Source organism: Sinocyclocheilus grahami, unplaced genomic scaffold (genome assembly GCF_001515645.1).
Source record: "Sinocyclocheilus grahami isolate Dianchi unplaced genomic scaffold, SAMN03320097.WGS_v1.1 scaffold356.1, whole genome shotgun sequence".
NCBI classification, from domain to species: domain Eukaryota; kingdom Metazoa; phylum Chordata; class Actinopteri; order Cypriniformes; family Cyprinidae; genus Sinocyclocheilus; species Sinocyclocheilus grahami.
Window position 1 is genome coordinate 1,130,633 of NW_015505535.1, and position 17,260 is coordinate 1,147,892.

The 17,260-nt window shown below is 36.0% G+C and overlaps 1 protein-coding gene across 1 annotated transcript in view; it reads right to left on the reverse strand.

The window, feature by feature from the left end:
• The window catches only part of LOC107548874 (integrator complex subunit 2), a 31,325-nt gene that overhangs the window by 8,909 nt on the left and 5,156 nt on the right, over positions 1-17,260 (reverse strand). Inside the window, exons 4-14 of the mRNA XM_016229717.1 lie at positions 14,397-14,510; positions 11,506-11,636; positions 11,232-11,402; positions 10,925-11,145; positions 8,486-8,611; positions 7,395-7,466; positions 6,379-6,493; positions 4,619-4,687; positions 4,084-4,218; positions 1,595-1,771; positions 612-720 (exon numbers count right to left, since the gene is read on the reverse strand). Of these exons, the coding sequence (XP_016085203.1) occupies positions 612-720; positions 1,595-1,771; positions 4,084-4,218; positions 4,619-4,687; positions 6,379-6,493; positions 7,395-7,466; positions 8,486-8,611; positions 10,925-11,145; positions 11,232-11,402; positions 11,506-11,636; positions 14,397-14,510 (1,440 nt within the window). The remainder of the gene's footprint in view (positions 1-611; positions 721-1,594; positions 1,772-4,083; positions 4,219-4,618; positions 4,688-6,378; positions 6,494-7,394; positions 7,467-8,485; positions 8,612-10,924; positions 11,146-11,231; positions 11,403-11,505; positions 11,637-14,396; positions 14,511-17,260) is intronic.

Sequence of the window (17,260 nt, forward strand, 5' to 3'; positions counted from 1 at the left end):
TTTAATATGCAGAGGAGAGAGCAAGAAGCTAAGCTATATCGCTCTCATCCTAAAATTATAACAGCACTCTGGGTGGCAAGACAGGAACTTACATAAGCGAGAATACACCAGATTAACCGGAGATAAAATGATTAAGTCCTATTGTTCAGAGACTATCATTTAATAGTTGAATTGTTTAAAATTAAACAAAGAAAAAGACAGTAAGAGAAGACAAAATCAGAAAACACAACACAAATATAAAACAAAAAAATACATTCAAAAACATCTTTTTCAACTGATTAAACTAATTTGAATTGAACAGATCAATCGGAACAAGTGAATTCTACTTTAAGAAAACGCAAAACAGGAAATATACTATTCACATTTAAATGTGAATAGTATAAAAAAGTCCCCTTTTTTTTTTTGAGGGATTTTTGAAATCCCTCCATTCTTGTCCATAAAATTAAATATAATTATTAAATACAATGTAAATAACTTACTTAAAATTAAATTGTATAATAAAGTAAAAAAAAATGCATATAAAAAAGTTTATTTAATATAAAAAATATAAATAAAAAAAAGTAAATTCCACCTAAATTATGTCAGTTAAGTGTGTAATATAATATACTTACCCAACGTCTTTGTATTCGCGAGCAGAGCTTCCTCATACGAAAGGATGTAATAGAGAATGAGCAACTGGGTGGTGATGGTGTACTGAGAACGGACTTTCCCTCCATCTCCCTGAGAGAGAGAAAAATTAGAGGGAGAGATGGAGAGAGGTCAAACAGAGGTTAAAAGGAACAGAAAGTACAGGAATAAATGGATTTGATCTGCATCGGACAGAACTGGAGATATACAGTATATAATCTAGACAAGTTACATTTACTTATATAGCGCTTTATACTATACAGATTGCTTCACAGAAGCTTCACATGAATAAATATGAAAATAACACTGTTAATGTTCATGTTAAAATTCATTTTGAAACAAATTCAATTGGAGTTGTAAAGCAGCTTGACAGAAGATAATAATATCATAATTCAGCTCAATTTAGAACATTGTATCAATGCAGTTTAATAACTGTCAATGTTGTAAACTTCAATTCAGCTATAAGCAGCTCTACATAAGACAATAGAGTCATTATTCAGCTCAAGTCAGTTCAAAGTGGATCCAATTTAGTTCAAAAACAGCGTGGGTTGCAAAGTTAGTGTCATTTTTCAGCTGAATTCAGTTCAAATTTTGTTCTCATCCGATAGTGTCAATGCAGTTAAAATGATAATATTAATTTTCACATTAAAGTCAATTGACATTCAGTACCAGTGATATATACTTTACCACAGACCACACATGATAACAGGTCTTTAATACTATTAAACCTCAGTTGTTTTAAAGTGCCTTTTGACCTATATAATTTATGCTTATCAGTCTTCTAAAATCTGAATCTTTGCCTTGTACATATTGCAATATCCAGATGCCGTTGGTCTAAAAATAACCTTCAATAATAGCTATGCAACTGATTTTTGCTACTGCAGGGCAGTCATTTATCACAGTTAGTTTTTTCTTTTTTGAGATTTTGCAGTTAACATTATCGAAAAGATGCTTAAGCTCCACCCACCCCTGCCAAGCCCTGGAAAACATTAAGGATCTCCTGCTCTGTGATTGGCTGGTTGGTGGCCTCAGGGTTGGTCTTGGAAGCAGGGGTCAGGATGGAGTTAATGTAAACATCAATTAATGGAAGCAGCTGAGTGTGGAGTGGAGTAGTCGTCTCGCACAGCTGTCTGAAGATCCAGTCCTAAGAAAAAAGAAAGAAAGAAAGAAAGAAAGAAAGACACTCAGAGATCATTCAGAATAAGTGAATTATCCAATCATCTACCTCTGGCACTCGGGTGATTAAATCATCTTTCCAGCTGAGCAAATCAATAGCTATAACATGGCTTACTGACTCTAGAGGAGGCAGATTCCAGTCTTTAAGGCTGACGATGTAATTGTGAGGAAACATTCTGATCAGCCGGGCGATGCGCTACCACATTCAAAAACCACATCCTTAATTAAATCAATGGAGTGTCTTTTCATGAGTCAGGAGAGGAGCCAGCCAGTCAAACAGATAATAGAACCCAATGGATTCAAGTCGATACTAGCACTGAACAGAGTCAACAGTGTAATGTAGTGTAGTTAGAAAGGAGCGGATTTTAACAGAACAGAAAAACAAAACAGGATAGGAAAGAAAACAAAACAAAATAGTCCACAAAACAACAACAGAATTACAATACAATAGAATTTAACGAACGGAACACAAACAAAAGAACAGAATAAACAAACGTAATAGAACTGAATAGAATAAAACACGAAATAGGAAACCAAGTAAAAGAGAATGCATTACAAAACAACACAACCCTCGCGAGTAAATCACTCGCATATGCGACTAAATCTTCACTCTGGGCGATTAAATGATGTCTAATATTAGCCACTGGCTAATCAATTCTCAAATTTTACTCTCCAGTGTGTGAGTTGGAGGCTCAGTATAAGCAAAGTATTTCTATAGTCTTTGGTATAAGTTTAGCACAGATATAAGTTTCACTCGCCGAACACACTGACAGAGCGCTTCAGAGTTTCATTCTCTGTCAAGCGATCTGTGCTATTTTTCAGTTCACCTGAATGGATGCGCAGCACACCTGTATTTAACGTACCGTAAACTCTAGTGTGACTCGCCATCGCTTTGTCTCACACACACGCAAAAAAAGTCTTACATAGCATGCAGAATTGACACGCTACATGTAAACAATATCCTTTGTTGTATTTTGCTGTCAAAATAACTGCGTTCCTTTGGAATTCTTCAGCTTTTAAGAACTGCCGGGTTCTCTGTTAGTAGGCGGGACTAACGTGCAAACGGCAATCTCATTGGCTGGCGCTCACCTATTATCGTCCCAGTTTTGATTTCAGCAAATCAGTTCAAGCGAACGCACACAACCTGATTAATATTCATGAATCCAGCAGCTCATTAATCCTTAGTGCATTTCATTTTGTTCTTAGTAGAATTCATAGTATTATTATTATCTTTAAAACTATTATCAGTATTATTTTTTCCCATTTTCTTACAGAAACACTGAATGACCAAAAAAGCACCACCACCAGTCCTAAGTTCAGTTAAAATGACTAATATGCATTAATACATGGTTACCAAGTTTTATTTCTAATTACTAAAGTTCTATCACTACACACACACATATATATACACACAGACATACATATATAGTATATCAGTCTGGCGAGTAAACTAAAAAAAATGTACTAGCCAGTGGCGATTCAATTGCCAAGGTGTCCAAAGATGGGTGGTCAACAGAATAGAATATATAGATAGAAAATAATAGAAAACAAAATGAAATATAATAAGATAGAACAAGCTAACATATGTAACTAGGATGTAACGAAGATGTAACAAAAACAGAACACAACAGAACCGAATGGAACAAATACAACACAACAGAACAGAAAATTACAAAAAAATACAGTTGGAAAAAACACAAATAAAGTAGATGGGAACAGAACACAAAACAAAAGATCAGTAGAAAAAAAACAATAGAACTGAACAGAAAACAAACAATATACCACAGAATGAATATAGGATATAGAGCACACGTAAATAGAATATAACAGTCTCAATTCTCAACTGTTTTTTTTATTGTTATAATAGTAAAATGAGAGTAGACATACTAATAATCATGATTTATTCTGCTGAAGAATCAAGAACTGTATGTTCTTTAATAAAAACTGGTAATTGAACGGGAAAAATAAATTTGAATTCATGTTTGAGTTAGATTTTTTAAAAATATATTAATAATAATAATGTGTTAATTTAAATGCTATTAAGTCATTCAGTGACCCACCCCCCTGGAAGTTTGCTTTCAAAGAAGAGCAAAGAAACAAAAAGAATAGAATCGAATAGTATAACAAAGTAACAGAGAATGCAAGAAAATAGTATGGAACACAGCACCAAAGTGCTGATATGATACCAAAAAAAAAAAACAATAACAACAACAGAACACAACACAACAGAATTCCAACAGAACAGAATCAACACAGTCAGAAGAGTATCCTCAGGATTACCTTTATGGACACTTTGTGTTTGGTGAAGGCTCTGCTCCTCAGGAGCTGGTATATGCAGTGGATGGGGAGGAATCCTGTGATGTTGGCACTGAGGTTATTAGTAACGGCCACTCGCACAGCATGTGCTGTGACCACCTGTGACAACACAAAAATCCACTTATCACTATATCCGTCTTGATGTCATAATTGTGCAGCTACATTTACATTTAAGATATTCAACAGATGTCTTATCCATAATGACAAAAAGTGTTTTGTTTCAATTCATTAGACTGCCATGTTCAACAGATGGCAAGCATGCAGTTCTCAAAGTTATCTGCTAGGACAGGATATCTATAATAGTGCATGTAATAATATGACAGGCTGTTAGTAATTAAGATGTTTGATATGGTGCCTACACAGTTATTGCAATATGTCAAATAAATTGCACAAACTCAGAAGCGCACAATTATTTTTACAAAATCATTGCTCTTATTAGAAGAGGCTAACGACTGTTTTGCATTAAAACACCATCAATCCAGTGTAAAGAAAGAGGCACCTGTTCTGTGAAGATTTCCTGAGTGAAAATGGTCTTCATTTTGCTCAGTGAGCTGGGTTTGATGGCGATCTGTGGAAGGATAAGGAGTTTAAGTCAGTTCTCAACCAGATTAAACTCTGTGCAAGGTTTAAAAACTTCAAAAACAAATTTCGACAAAATATTAAGGTTTTTTTTTTAAACGTTGAAAGTGACTCATTCTAGCTAATCAAACCCTCCATGACTCATCTATCTGTACCACATCAATAATGTACAACTCCGCTAAGGGCAATTACATATTACACAGACGTACTTTAGCCTTCTCTGGGATGTGCATGTTCCTAGACACGAACAATCAATAAATCCACCAATTAACACCCTCTCTTCTGTGACTTTTACAGTGCAAGCCAAGTATAATGGATGTTTACGCCTAGAGGACTAATTCTGGAATTTAACCAATGTTGGCATTTAAGCCCAAAAGTAAACAGGACTAAGTACCCCCTTTGTTTGGTTCTAAATTTGACTTGTTTTTATAGAGAAAACCCAATACCTCTAGAGTGAACCACTGATGGATAGACTGACCTATTGCTGTAGGCACTAGAATTAATTGATTTTGTCTAATAAAAAACTAATTATCTTAATTATAAAGCATGTTTGCTTATTATAAGCTAAAATCAAATGTTCAGAATATCCAAAGCGGCTGTCTAGGCAAGTCAGTTGAAACAGCTAAAATTCCTATTCATTTGGGTTTGTTTGAAATATGTGTTTCACAGATGTACTCTGTGAAATTCCAGTCTGTGTGTCCTCACACAACTTTGGTAAAAAATTACAGAGCATATTAGCTACTTTTTCATTGGCTATCTTTGGGGTCCTCTGTGAAATTAAACCCACCGGGATAGAAACATCTGCGATTGTGGAATGTATTTTTAACGCTCATTTATTTATATACTCATTACTCTAACTAAAAAGACAAATCTCACTGAATGTACTACCTAGTGCACATTCATTATAGAATTCCCTAATCATATACACTATTGTTCAAAAGTTTGGGGACAATTTTTTTAGCTTTTTTTTTTAAAATAAACATGCAGAAATCCAGAAAGTACACATTAAGTTGTTTTAAAGGGACAGTAAAAACATTTACAAACAAAAGATTTACATTTTAAACAAATGCTGATCTTTCCAACTTTCTATTAATCAAAGGATCCTGAATGAATGTATCACCATTTCTACGAAAATATTAAGTAGCACAACTGTTTTCAACATTGATAATAACAAGAAATGTTTCTCGAACAGCAAATCAGCATTTTAGAATGGTTTCTGAAGGATCATGTGACACTGAAGACCGGAGTAATGAATTCAGCTTTGCCATCAAAGGAGTAAATTACATTTTAAAATACATCAAAATAATAATAAAAAAACGTTAATTCAAATTGTAATAACATTTCACAATATTACTGTTTTTACTGTATTTTTGATCAAATAAATACCACTTTGGTGAGCATAAGAGACTGAACAAACTGTACTAATATAATTATTCACATAGAAGTCCAGTTTATTTCAATGGGTTTTGTGACACATGCATACACAGCACAAACTTCCATGACATCCAAATACATTCAAGAGACACTCCCATCTTAATAAATTATATGAAATGACAGGCATCCAATGTTAATAATTATAACTCAAATGTAATTTAGAAAACTAATCTCCCCGGATTAGTGCTGAAGTGACTTTACTGTTAGTTTTATTCATTGGCTGACCAAATGATTGCTTAAACTCACCTTCATCCCAAGAGTGGAGCAAACCAGCTCGATGATGGCACTGAGCTGGTTGCTATGGAAATACATTGCAACCAGTAATAACATCTCTCCAAAAGAGGCAGAGACACCGGCGGCACTGGAAAGAATAAGAGAAGGGAGGAGAAGAGGGGGACGGAAAAGCAAAATAGAGGGAAGACAAAGAGAGGAGGGGGAAAATGCATTAAAAAGAGTACATATTTAAACACTCTTTTATATAGAACAAACAGATATCAACACCCAGGGTTACAGTGGGCTTCACATATATGATAACACTAACCACAAACACGCTCGGCCGTGCATCGATGGACATTTATCTCTAAATTTATAGAGTGTGAATAAGCGCTCCAATCACAGTGGGTCACGAGGAGCACAAGCTACAGGAGAGATGACTTATAACCCGTCAGCTGCTTATTAGTTATTAAATTGAAAAAGCCTGTCACTGCCTAACCTCTGCTTAACCCCATCTGTTTTCATTTTATCATTCATGCTCTCACCCTCTCCCTTTTATAAGCATAAAATTATCTAATATACTGACCACATTTACCACATTTCACCACAAATGTTTTATGTTTGCACAACACATTTAATTTTTTTTTTGTCTACTAAAAAAGTGGCCTTTAAGTAAAAATAAAAAGCCTGTACTGATGGCTAAAATTCATATAGCCTCACCAGCCTATGCTTTCATACCGCCTATATCTAGAACAGAAGTGGATCTGAATGCTCCAGATTGGGCAGACCTCAGATGAATACTAATTGCAGACACGAAGAACGTGAAAGTAATTCAAAATGTAATTCTAAATACTTCATAAATAGTTCTCTATGAAATAAAACGAATTGGATTGAAGGATAAACAGACGTTTGGTACATGAGCAGACCAATTCTGTTTCTTGTAAACTTCTCCAGAAGATTTCCTTCTCGCCGAGCATAAAATAACTGGCACTTTTAGTATGTTGTAAAATGCATTTATTGGTTGTTATGGGTTTGAAGGGCTTCTGTACCTTTCAAAATACTCCTCCTCTTTTATCATCCAGCTGAGCCACATTACCATCAGTTGCTCCTGATCTGGAGTACTGCAGAGAGAAGAAACAATGGCATGATGATGCATCTGGGTTTTAGGACTTTGAGTAAATAAAACTATTGAAGATTAATTTAATTGAACTGAACTTCACATTAAACATAACCGAGTGACCGAACATTAAAGTGTTGATGTTGATGTTTACTGAAAATACAAAGTGCTTGCTAATGTTACATATTTAAAGAGGTCGTGTCATGCAACATAATTCTTTTCCTTGAACTTTTGACATTCACTATTGTCCAAGTTTGGGGTCTATAATGTTTTTTAATGTTTTACAAAGAAGTCTCTTGTGCTCACCAAGACTACATTTATTTGGTCAGAAATGCAGCAAAAATAACAATACTGTGAAAAATGACTACAATTTAAAATAACTGTTTTATATTTTAATATATTTTAAAATGTTATTTATTCCTGTGATGGCAAAACTGACTTTCCAGCAACCATTACTCCAGTCTTTAGTGTCACATGATCCTTCATGAAAATCATTTGAATATGCTGATTTGGTGCCAAAAAAAATTTCTTACTATTATCAATGTTGAGTAAAATTATTTTTTGTGGAAACCGTGATGCATTTTTTTTTTCAGTATTCTTTGATGAAAATGAAAGTTCAAAAGAACAGCATTTACTTGAACTACAAACCCTCTGTAAAAACATAAAAGCCTTTACAGTCACTTTTGATCAATTTAAAGCTTCCTTGTTAAATTAAAAGTATTACTAACTGTCCATAAAAAAATTGTACTGACTACAATCTTTTGAACTGTAGTGTAACAGTTTAACAGTTTCAGAAATCCAAAATGATCAGCAGCTAAAATGGTTTGTACTGAAATCCTTGTATTTCTGATGTCAGAGATTAAAATGGAAGTGGAAAATAGTGTGAAACTAAATTATAAATGTTTTTGGCACATTACAACTGTACCTCATTGTGAAAAATGTAATTAATGTATGATATGACCATTTTAATCTTTAAATCATCATTTATCTAAATAGGTGGAGTATTAGTGTCAACATGTGTACCTGACGAGGGTAGAGAACGCCAGCAGTTTGCAGAAGGACAGGGAGACAAAGCGCACTCCTGCAGGTGTGGCTGGTGGACGACTGGTCATCAACTGCAACAGTTGCTCCGCCTCTTCATCTGTGGGCCTGTGGAAAGAAAACACATTTGTAACCACCATTAAAACTTTGCAACATTTGGAAGAGGTATTCAGTGTCATCAGGAACTGAATATAATAAAACTGTTGGAATTAATTACCATAACCTCGCAATGGAATGGAGCCAGAACTTCTTACATGGGAAAATGAGCACCTTAAGCATCTAAATTACTCATGGTTAAGAGTTACTATTAGGGGTCGACCGATTTTGCCGATACCGTTAGCTAGGTTGGACCACACTGGCCGGTACCGATTAATTAAACGATAGTTTTAAAATTGATACTGAACAAAAACTAAAATTGTGCTTTATTAACAAAAACAGTACTGAACCATACTAGTAGTAAAAAATTTTTTAATAATAGTAAATGTTGAAATTAACACACTCTAACAAGGAACAATACTTACACAGCTTTCATTAATCTTAAAGGGGTCATATGATGCGATTTCAAGTTTTCCTTTCTCTTTGGAGTGTTACAAGCTGATTGTGCATAGATAAGATCCCTGAAGTTGCAAAGACTAAAGTCTCAAAACCAAAGAGATATTCTTTATCAAAGTTAAGACTCTGCCACGCCCCCCTAAAACGGCTCGTTCTAACACGCCCCACATATCTACCTCACTATGTGGAAATATTTGCATAATGTCGCCCCAATGTGCACGCAAAAAAAGAAGGCGTGGTTTCAGTAACCGCAGTTAGTGTTGAAGCAGCCATGTCAGGGAGACGCTGTGTTTCTAGGTGAAAGCAAAAGCACTTTATTTGGCCTTCCGAAAGTAGATACATTTAGGAATCTTTAAGATTACTTACAACAGAACAGCAATGCATTTTATGGACGACCGTTTTGTGAACCTAGGAGAGGAGGTAATTCTGACTTTGCTATGACAATCTGGCGCTTCTGAATCAGCTACTGTTTTGTAATTAGTTTAAGTATTTGCTATTGACTGTTCAAATGCGGAGTTTTGCGCATTGTGTGTGTGTATGTGTGTGTGTGTAAGAGAGAGAGAGAGAGAGACAGGGTCTTAACCGTGGCTTGTGTACTGCAAACACATACCAGCTTCATCACTGTGTCTGTCCCGGGACTCTGTCCCCCTTTTGGGCTGTCTTTACATTTATTTTGAAAGATGAAGCTCGCGATCATGGTAAGGGGCGTTACATTTCCGACGAGTGCTTGCGGTGTTCGGCCAATCACAATGCACTGGGTCAGCTGGCCAATCAGAGCAGACTGCGCTTGTCGGAAGGAGGGACTTTGTAGAAAACTAAGCGTTTGAGAGAGGCGGGGCATAGAGGACCTACAATAATGTACAGTATTTGAAAAATAATGTGTTTTTTGAACATTAAAGCATGTCAACATATTCTGTTACACCAAATACACAAAATAATGATCTTTAAAAAAGCATCATATGACCCCATTAATGCTACAACTGGACTCTTATTTTAAAGTGTTACCATTTCATTTCAACTGTTATGCTTAAAGATGCACATATTTAAATGTATACACAAAGGCTATAGCATTAAAATTATATACATATGGATATTGTATGTATACTCTCACACTTTAACTGCTTCTATTCTTGAACACTTGATGATTATCTAATCAAAATAAAAGTGCAGCGCTGAGTCTAGAACTCACCGGTATCACACACACTCCGGACGCGTCGCTTTCAACTCGAGCAGCGGTCTAAAACAGTTTATTTAATCACCAAATGGACACAAGTTTACTTCAAGAATGAACAATTTGGCATGGATGAGTTTGAAGTTCGGTGTTTAAAAAAACGGAGCAAACGGAGAGAGAAAGCGCGACCTATATTATAGCTCTATAAATGAAACTCACAGACTTTATTAGAGCCACAGATAGACAAACGTTTTGCTGAAAATGCACAATACACAATTCATTATGTACATTAACAACGATTCAGGACCAATATAATGTAATTTAAAGGAAAACTATGTGAATGGCGCTCTGTGGCGCAGCTGGATTTTCTGTCGGCTGCATTTAAATCGCACGTCTGAAGTTTCCCGCTCTGTTCAGCGTGCAGTATCACGTGTCTAAACAAATAGCACGTGCTGTCAATGATTTCAACCACTAGAGGCCGCTCTCGCACTGTATAATGACAGCAGACCCTTCTCAGCCACTCCAGCAATGGACGCAACCCGGAAAACTATCAGCATGGATTTTTGTCGATAACCGATAATTCCAGCAATCAACTATCGGTGCCGATTAATCGGCAAAACCGATTCATCGGTTGACCTCTAGTTACTATACCACCCATTTATACTTTAAAGAACTGATATGTGTCAGCTGTAGCATACCTAAGACCAGCAATCCCCATAAGTGCGCAATAGAGCCGCAGCAGCGCGCTGGCCTTCACCACATGCTCCTCCCGCAGGCCAGAGTACCCCGAGCTGCTCTCTGAGTCCATGTCACTGTCGTTGGGAACGTGGGTACTGCGGGAACGGGGTAAGATGGCCACCAGCTCCAACAGCAGCTGCCTCCGCATCTGCCACAGCACTGAGCTGCTCTCTCTTTTCCTCTGAAGTGAGATACGTACATGAGTTTCATGCGTTTACAATGCAGCTTATCATCAATTATCTGAGTGCTTCTGTTGTTCCTCCTTACCTGCTGACCGTTGCGAATGAACATACTGAACCAGGTACGCACTTTTCCATTGGTGCCCAGAAGTAGGCCGCTGACATAAGACACAAGAGGACTGACCGCCTCATCTGCCGTGTCTGGCTTGTAGTCTAGAGTTAGAGCAACGCCCAGACCTGGAAGATGACACTCTTCCACCTGTGGAATGACCAAGGGCTTGATTTTAATGACACATGGTTCTGATCAATTTAGCTGCGGCCCATTACCAAGCATGACAGGTAGTATAATGCTCGAGACTCACCACCATGGCCCTGATGTTCAGAGCCTGAGAAGGGTTCATCTGACACAGCTGCCGGAGAGCTTCTGTCCTGCGTCGCCCACCCACGCTTTCCTCATCCTGCCGTTCTCCGTTCTTTATCAAACCCCTGCACACTGGAGACACAAGGACACACACATAAGCAATTTTTATTAAATGTGCTGCTTTTAACTTTAAGCAGTCTAAAATCCACATAAAAGATATACCAATATTGTTGTATTTTTATTACATACATTAAGTACAGTGCAAAGGTCTGGGGTCAGTAAGAAAAGTAATGATTTAATTAAAATCTTTATTCAGGAAGGATGCATTAAATTGATCAAACGTGACAGTAAATACAATAGAAATTGTTACGAAAGACTTCTTTTTCAGATTTTTCATTCAATAATTCATTTTCAATAATTTTCTATTCATCAAAGAACCCTGGAAAAATTAACCATGTACTAAAAATGTAATGTTTTAAACACTGATAATAAGAATTGTTCCAAATCAACACACTAGAATGATTTCTAAAAGATCATGTGACACCGAAGACTGTAGTAATGACTGCATAAATTCAGCTTCATATCACAGGAATGAACTAACACAGTTCTTATTATTATTAATTGTAATAATATGTATTAATATTACTGTTCTTGCTGTGTGTTTTTTTTTTTTTTTACAAATAAATGCATCCTTGGTGAGAATAAGAGGCTTCTTTCACTTTCTTTTGGGCTTTTTGACACTTTTTATTGAAAGACATATTCGATCAAGAAAAAAATAATGGGCTGGTTAACATGGTTCAGTCTAAATTTACTAAGATGAACAGGAATGCTAACACACAAAGCTGTGTGTTAGCATTCCTGTTCATCTTAGTAAATTGAGAAAAATTCCAAGTATTATAAATGCCACCTTTATTGGGACAAGATGTAGACCAGATTTGATACTGTGAGTCCATGTGAGCACCACAGCTAAACTTGACTACTATGTTACGGCTCAGTTGAGATTATTTTAAAATATTTTCCACAAATATCTTTCTTTATTTGGCTTGGAATCCAGCTCTCCTCTCACCTTGAATTAAAATATCGGTTTACCTTTTACTATGTGATTTTAACCACAGATGACGTTTTGCCACGCTGAATGATTAGAATTACAGAGAATCTTTTATGACCGAGTGCCGGAATGATATTAGTTTCAATAGCCTCTAATGAAAAAATGCCTGATTGAGAGAAAATGCAGCTGAGTCTGTCACAATTCATGCTGCATCTGATTACAGTGTATCTCTATAGACGAGCTCTTTCCCTTAATGATTCAGCCTTGAGCGGAATATTCTCCCAATGAAAGATCCTGTCTAGGTAATGAGCCTTGAGAATAGGCCATTCAATAATACGAAACATTTCAAACTGGCTCTGAATGGAGCCTCACACAAATAAGCTATTGACTCAACAAGGACCTAGGAGTGATGAAAAGATAGCACAGAGTCAGAGATGTTTTTATTTCCACTTAGAGCATCTCTGTGGAAAACCCACATAGACACATAAAGAGGTGCACAAACACACCCATGCCCAAACTGCACATAATCAGCCCTGCCATACTCATCAAAATGGAAATTCAGCACCTCTCAGATGATCGTGCAATGGCCACATAAAGCAGATCAAATGTAAAGTAAAACTGAGTTTCATGTGGCTTTATAGTCAATGAAGAAAAAAACGAAACATACGGTTATATTTTGGTATGTTAAAATGAAAACAAATGTACATATCCCTGATCCAAAACCTAGAAACACCTGAATGCAACTCCAACTATTTAAAAGTGAATTCACAATTCAATGAACTTTCATAATGTGGAATATTTCTAAATGTGACCTGTGCTGGCAAAATTAGTCACAATGAGCAAATCCTTTTCACATTCCCATTTATTTTCACATTAAAAGACCTTCAAAATGATGTATGATTTGTTGTAATCGGACAAAAAAAAAAAAAGACTGAGCTACACCCGTTCAAAGTCGACAAGAGTCAGCAAAATCCATTTTGAGAAAAAGAGTTAAAGTTCTCTGAAAGTTCCAAAGCAAAATCACCTAGCAACATTGCATCTTTTCCTCCACTTCTTTTCTAAATGATCATTACTATATTAATAATCACAATATAGCTATTTGTTGATTTTATCTTTGTTGTTATAAATAAGAAAATTTATGCAAAAAAAACAGTAGAAAAAATATATAAAAAATAATGCGTTACCTTTTTCGTTTTACATTTAAACAAAAGCATTCAAGAAAAACATCAAATGTAAAAATCCCTTGTGTGTAGTCATTACAAATAAATTAATTATTAAAACTACAAAAGCAGTTTAATCAAGAATAGCAACTGATTCCCTCTTTTCTTTTATTGTTACATTAACATTAATGAGACAGACGGCCTATATATTAAGACCTACTGTAATGCACAGATCTAATATGTTACACATCAGATGTTTTTCCCCAGACATTCACTTAAGAAATAACAGATTACACTGTGAATACTTAAACACTGTAATTCTGTGAATATGTGTATTTATCGGGATTGCGCACTACCGGAAGTGCCTTTATGCATACTCTTCGGATGACAGTCAACGCAAGAGGCGAGCAGAGAAAAGGTACTCCTCTCAGAAAATGAACAAATAAAGATAATTTTAGATTTTAATTACTCTTAGGAGGCATTGAACATGTGAACATGTCACAAATGAACATGTCTGATGAAATGTGCACAGTAAGGCCAGGCACTTGTAATTAAAAAGTACATCTAATTAGTGTTGATTTCATGTTGTCTTTAAAGGAGAGGAAAGTGAATGGATTAAAAGTTACATTTTTAACTGTTTTAAATTCAATATTTGTTGGATATTTCAGCAGATGATGGGCATACCCTCACTGAAGCTGTCTGGGACATTTGCCACCAGCAGGCACAGGAACCACTCTCCGTTCCGCACGTGAAGCAGGGCCTCAGCCACCTCAATGATGGGCAGCAAAGAAGGCAGCTCTGTTGAAAAAAAAAAAGATTTTCTATGTTTAAGACAAATTTATAGTTTTATCTTCAAAGACAGTAAATAAAGGACAAAACAAAGACAAATTACAAGCACAGCTGAAGACATAATTTTAGCAAGTTTGTCTTTTCTACATGCTGAAGGAAATGTTTACAGATGTCAAGGTCAAGGTCATTTTTATTTATATAAGACCTTTAAACAACATTAATGCTGACCAAGGTGCTTCACAGTAACACAATGCAATGATACAAATACAAAGTTTACAATTTAAATCAACAGCTTAACCCATAAAACCAAATAAAAACCCGGAATAAGAATTTAACTCACTAAGACCAACATATCCAACAATTATACATAGGCCTGAGAAAAAATATACATTTTCAATGATGATTTAAATGCAGATAAAGAAGATGATAACCTAACAGATTGAGGTAACAAATTCCACAGCTTATGGGCTAATACAGAAAAGGCTTTATCACCTTTAGATTTCAAACGAGACAATAAAACGGTTAATAGATTATCAGAGGATGATCTAAGAGATCTCCGGGGTGAGTATGGTATAAGGTCTAAGATATAGACTGGAGCCAGACCATGCAAGGCTTTAAACACAAAAGTTAAAACCTTGTACTCAATTCTGAATTTAACTGGTAGCAAATATAAATGTGCTAAAATAGGAGTGATATGCTCCCTCTTTTTCTTCCCCATTAAGAAGCGGGCTGCAGCATTTTGAACCAGTTGCAAACGTGAAAGGGAAAACTGGTTGACACCAGCATATAAAACATTACAATAATCAAGCCTTGTTGAAATGAAGGCATGAATAACTGTCTGTAGATCCCTAAAATATAAAAGAGATTTCAGTTTACGTAAGCCCCTAAAGCTATAAAAAACTAGCTCTAACAACAGAGTTTATTTGCTTGTCAAATTTTAACTCTGAATCAAAAACAACACCCAGGTTCTTTACATGAGTATGGATATTTGCTTGCAAGGGTCCTAAACTAGAGGACATGCTGTTAACCAAATGGGGGGAGCCAAATAGAATAACTTCAGTCTTGTTCTCATTTAACGGAAGAAAATTATCACCCATCCAGCTTTTGATGTCGTTTACACAAGCAAGCAAGTTGGATAAGGACTTTGACCCAGGTTTAATTGACATGTACAACTGGGTATCATCTGCATAAATGTGATATGGGACCTTGTGAAACTCAAAAATGTAACGAAGAGGGAGCAAATATAAAGCAAACAAAATTGGGCCCAAGATGGAGCCCTACGGCACCCCACCAGTAACAGAGGTAGGTGATGAATGAGACTGACCTATCTCCATAGAAAAACTCCTCGCAGTAAAATAGGATTCAAACCAATCTTAAGGCCGAATCACAAATACCAACCTCAGTTTTGAACCAATCTGAGATTTAATGCAAGCAATTTTGTTTATGAAGAAGCTGCAAAACTTCTCACACAACTCTGGGCTATGACCAACACCAATCCCAGAAGGAGGATTTAATACAGAATTAATGGTAGAAAACAAAAGCTTTGGACAATGGGAATTTTGAGAAATCAGATTAGAAAAATATTTAGACCTCTGGAAGGCAACTGCCTCTTGAAATTTGACCAAAAAATTGTAACGATGTAACAATGATTGTGTCATAGAATAGTTTAATGGTGTTTTTTTCACTAACTTTCACGTGAAGTTTTTGACAGTCTTTACACCATGTATGGTATAAGGTCTAAGATATAGACTGGAGCCAGACCATGCAAGGCTTTAAACACAAAAGTTAAAACCTTGTACTCAATTCTGAATTTAACTGGTAGCCAATGTAAATGTGCTAAAATAGGAGTGATATGCTCCCTCTTTTTCTTCCCCATTAAGAAGCGGGCTGCAGCATTTTGAACCAGTTGCAAACGTGAAAGGGAAAACTGGTTGACACCAGCATATAAAACATTACAATAATCAAGCCTTGTTGAAATGAAGGCATGAATAACTGTCTGTAGATCCCTAAAATATAAAAGAGATTTCAGTTTACGTAAGCCCCTAAAGCTATAAAAAACTAGCTCTAACAACAGAGTTTATTTGCTTGTCAAATTTTAACTCTGAATCAAAAACAACACCCAGGTTCTTTACATGAGTATGGATATTTGCTTGCAAGGGTCCTAAACTAGAGGACATGCTGTTAACCAAATGGGGGGAGCCAAATAGAATAACTTCAGTCTTGTTCTCATTTAACGGAAGAAAATTATCACCCATCCAGCTTTTGATGTCGTTTACACAAGCAAGCAAGTTGGATAAGGACTTTGACCCAGGTTTAATTGACATGTACAACTGGGTATCATCTGCATAAATGTGATATGGGACCTTGTGAAACTCAAAAATGTAACGAAGAGGGAGCAAATATAAAGCAAACAAAATTGGGCCCAAGATGGAGCCCTACGGCACCCCACCAGTAACAGAGGTAGGTGATGAATGAGACTGACCTATCTCCATAGAAAAACTCCTCGCAGTAAAATAGGATTCAAACCAATCTTAAGGCCGAATCACAAATACCAACCTCAGTTTTGAACCAATCTGAGATTTAATGCAAGCAATTTTGTTTATGAAGAAGCTGCAAAACTTCTCACACAACTCTGGGCTATGACCAACACCAATCCCAGAAGGAGGATTTAATACAGAATTAATGGTAGAAAACAAAAGCTTTGGACAATGGGAATTTTGAGAAATCAGATTAGAAAAATATTTAGACCTCTGGAAGGC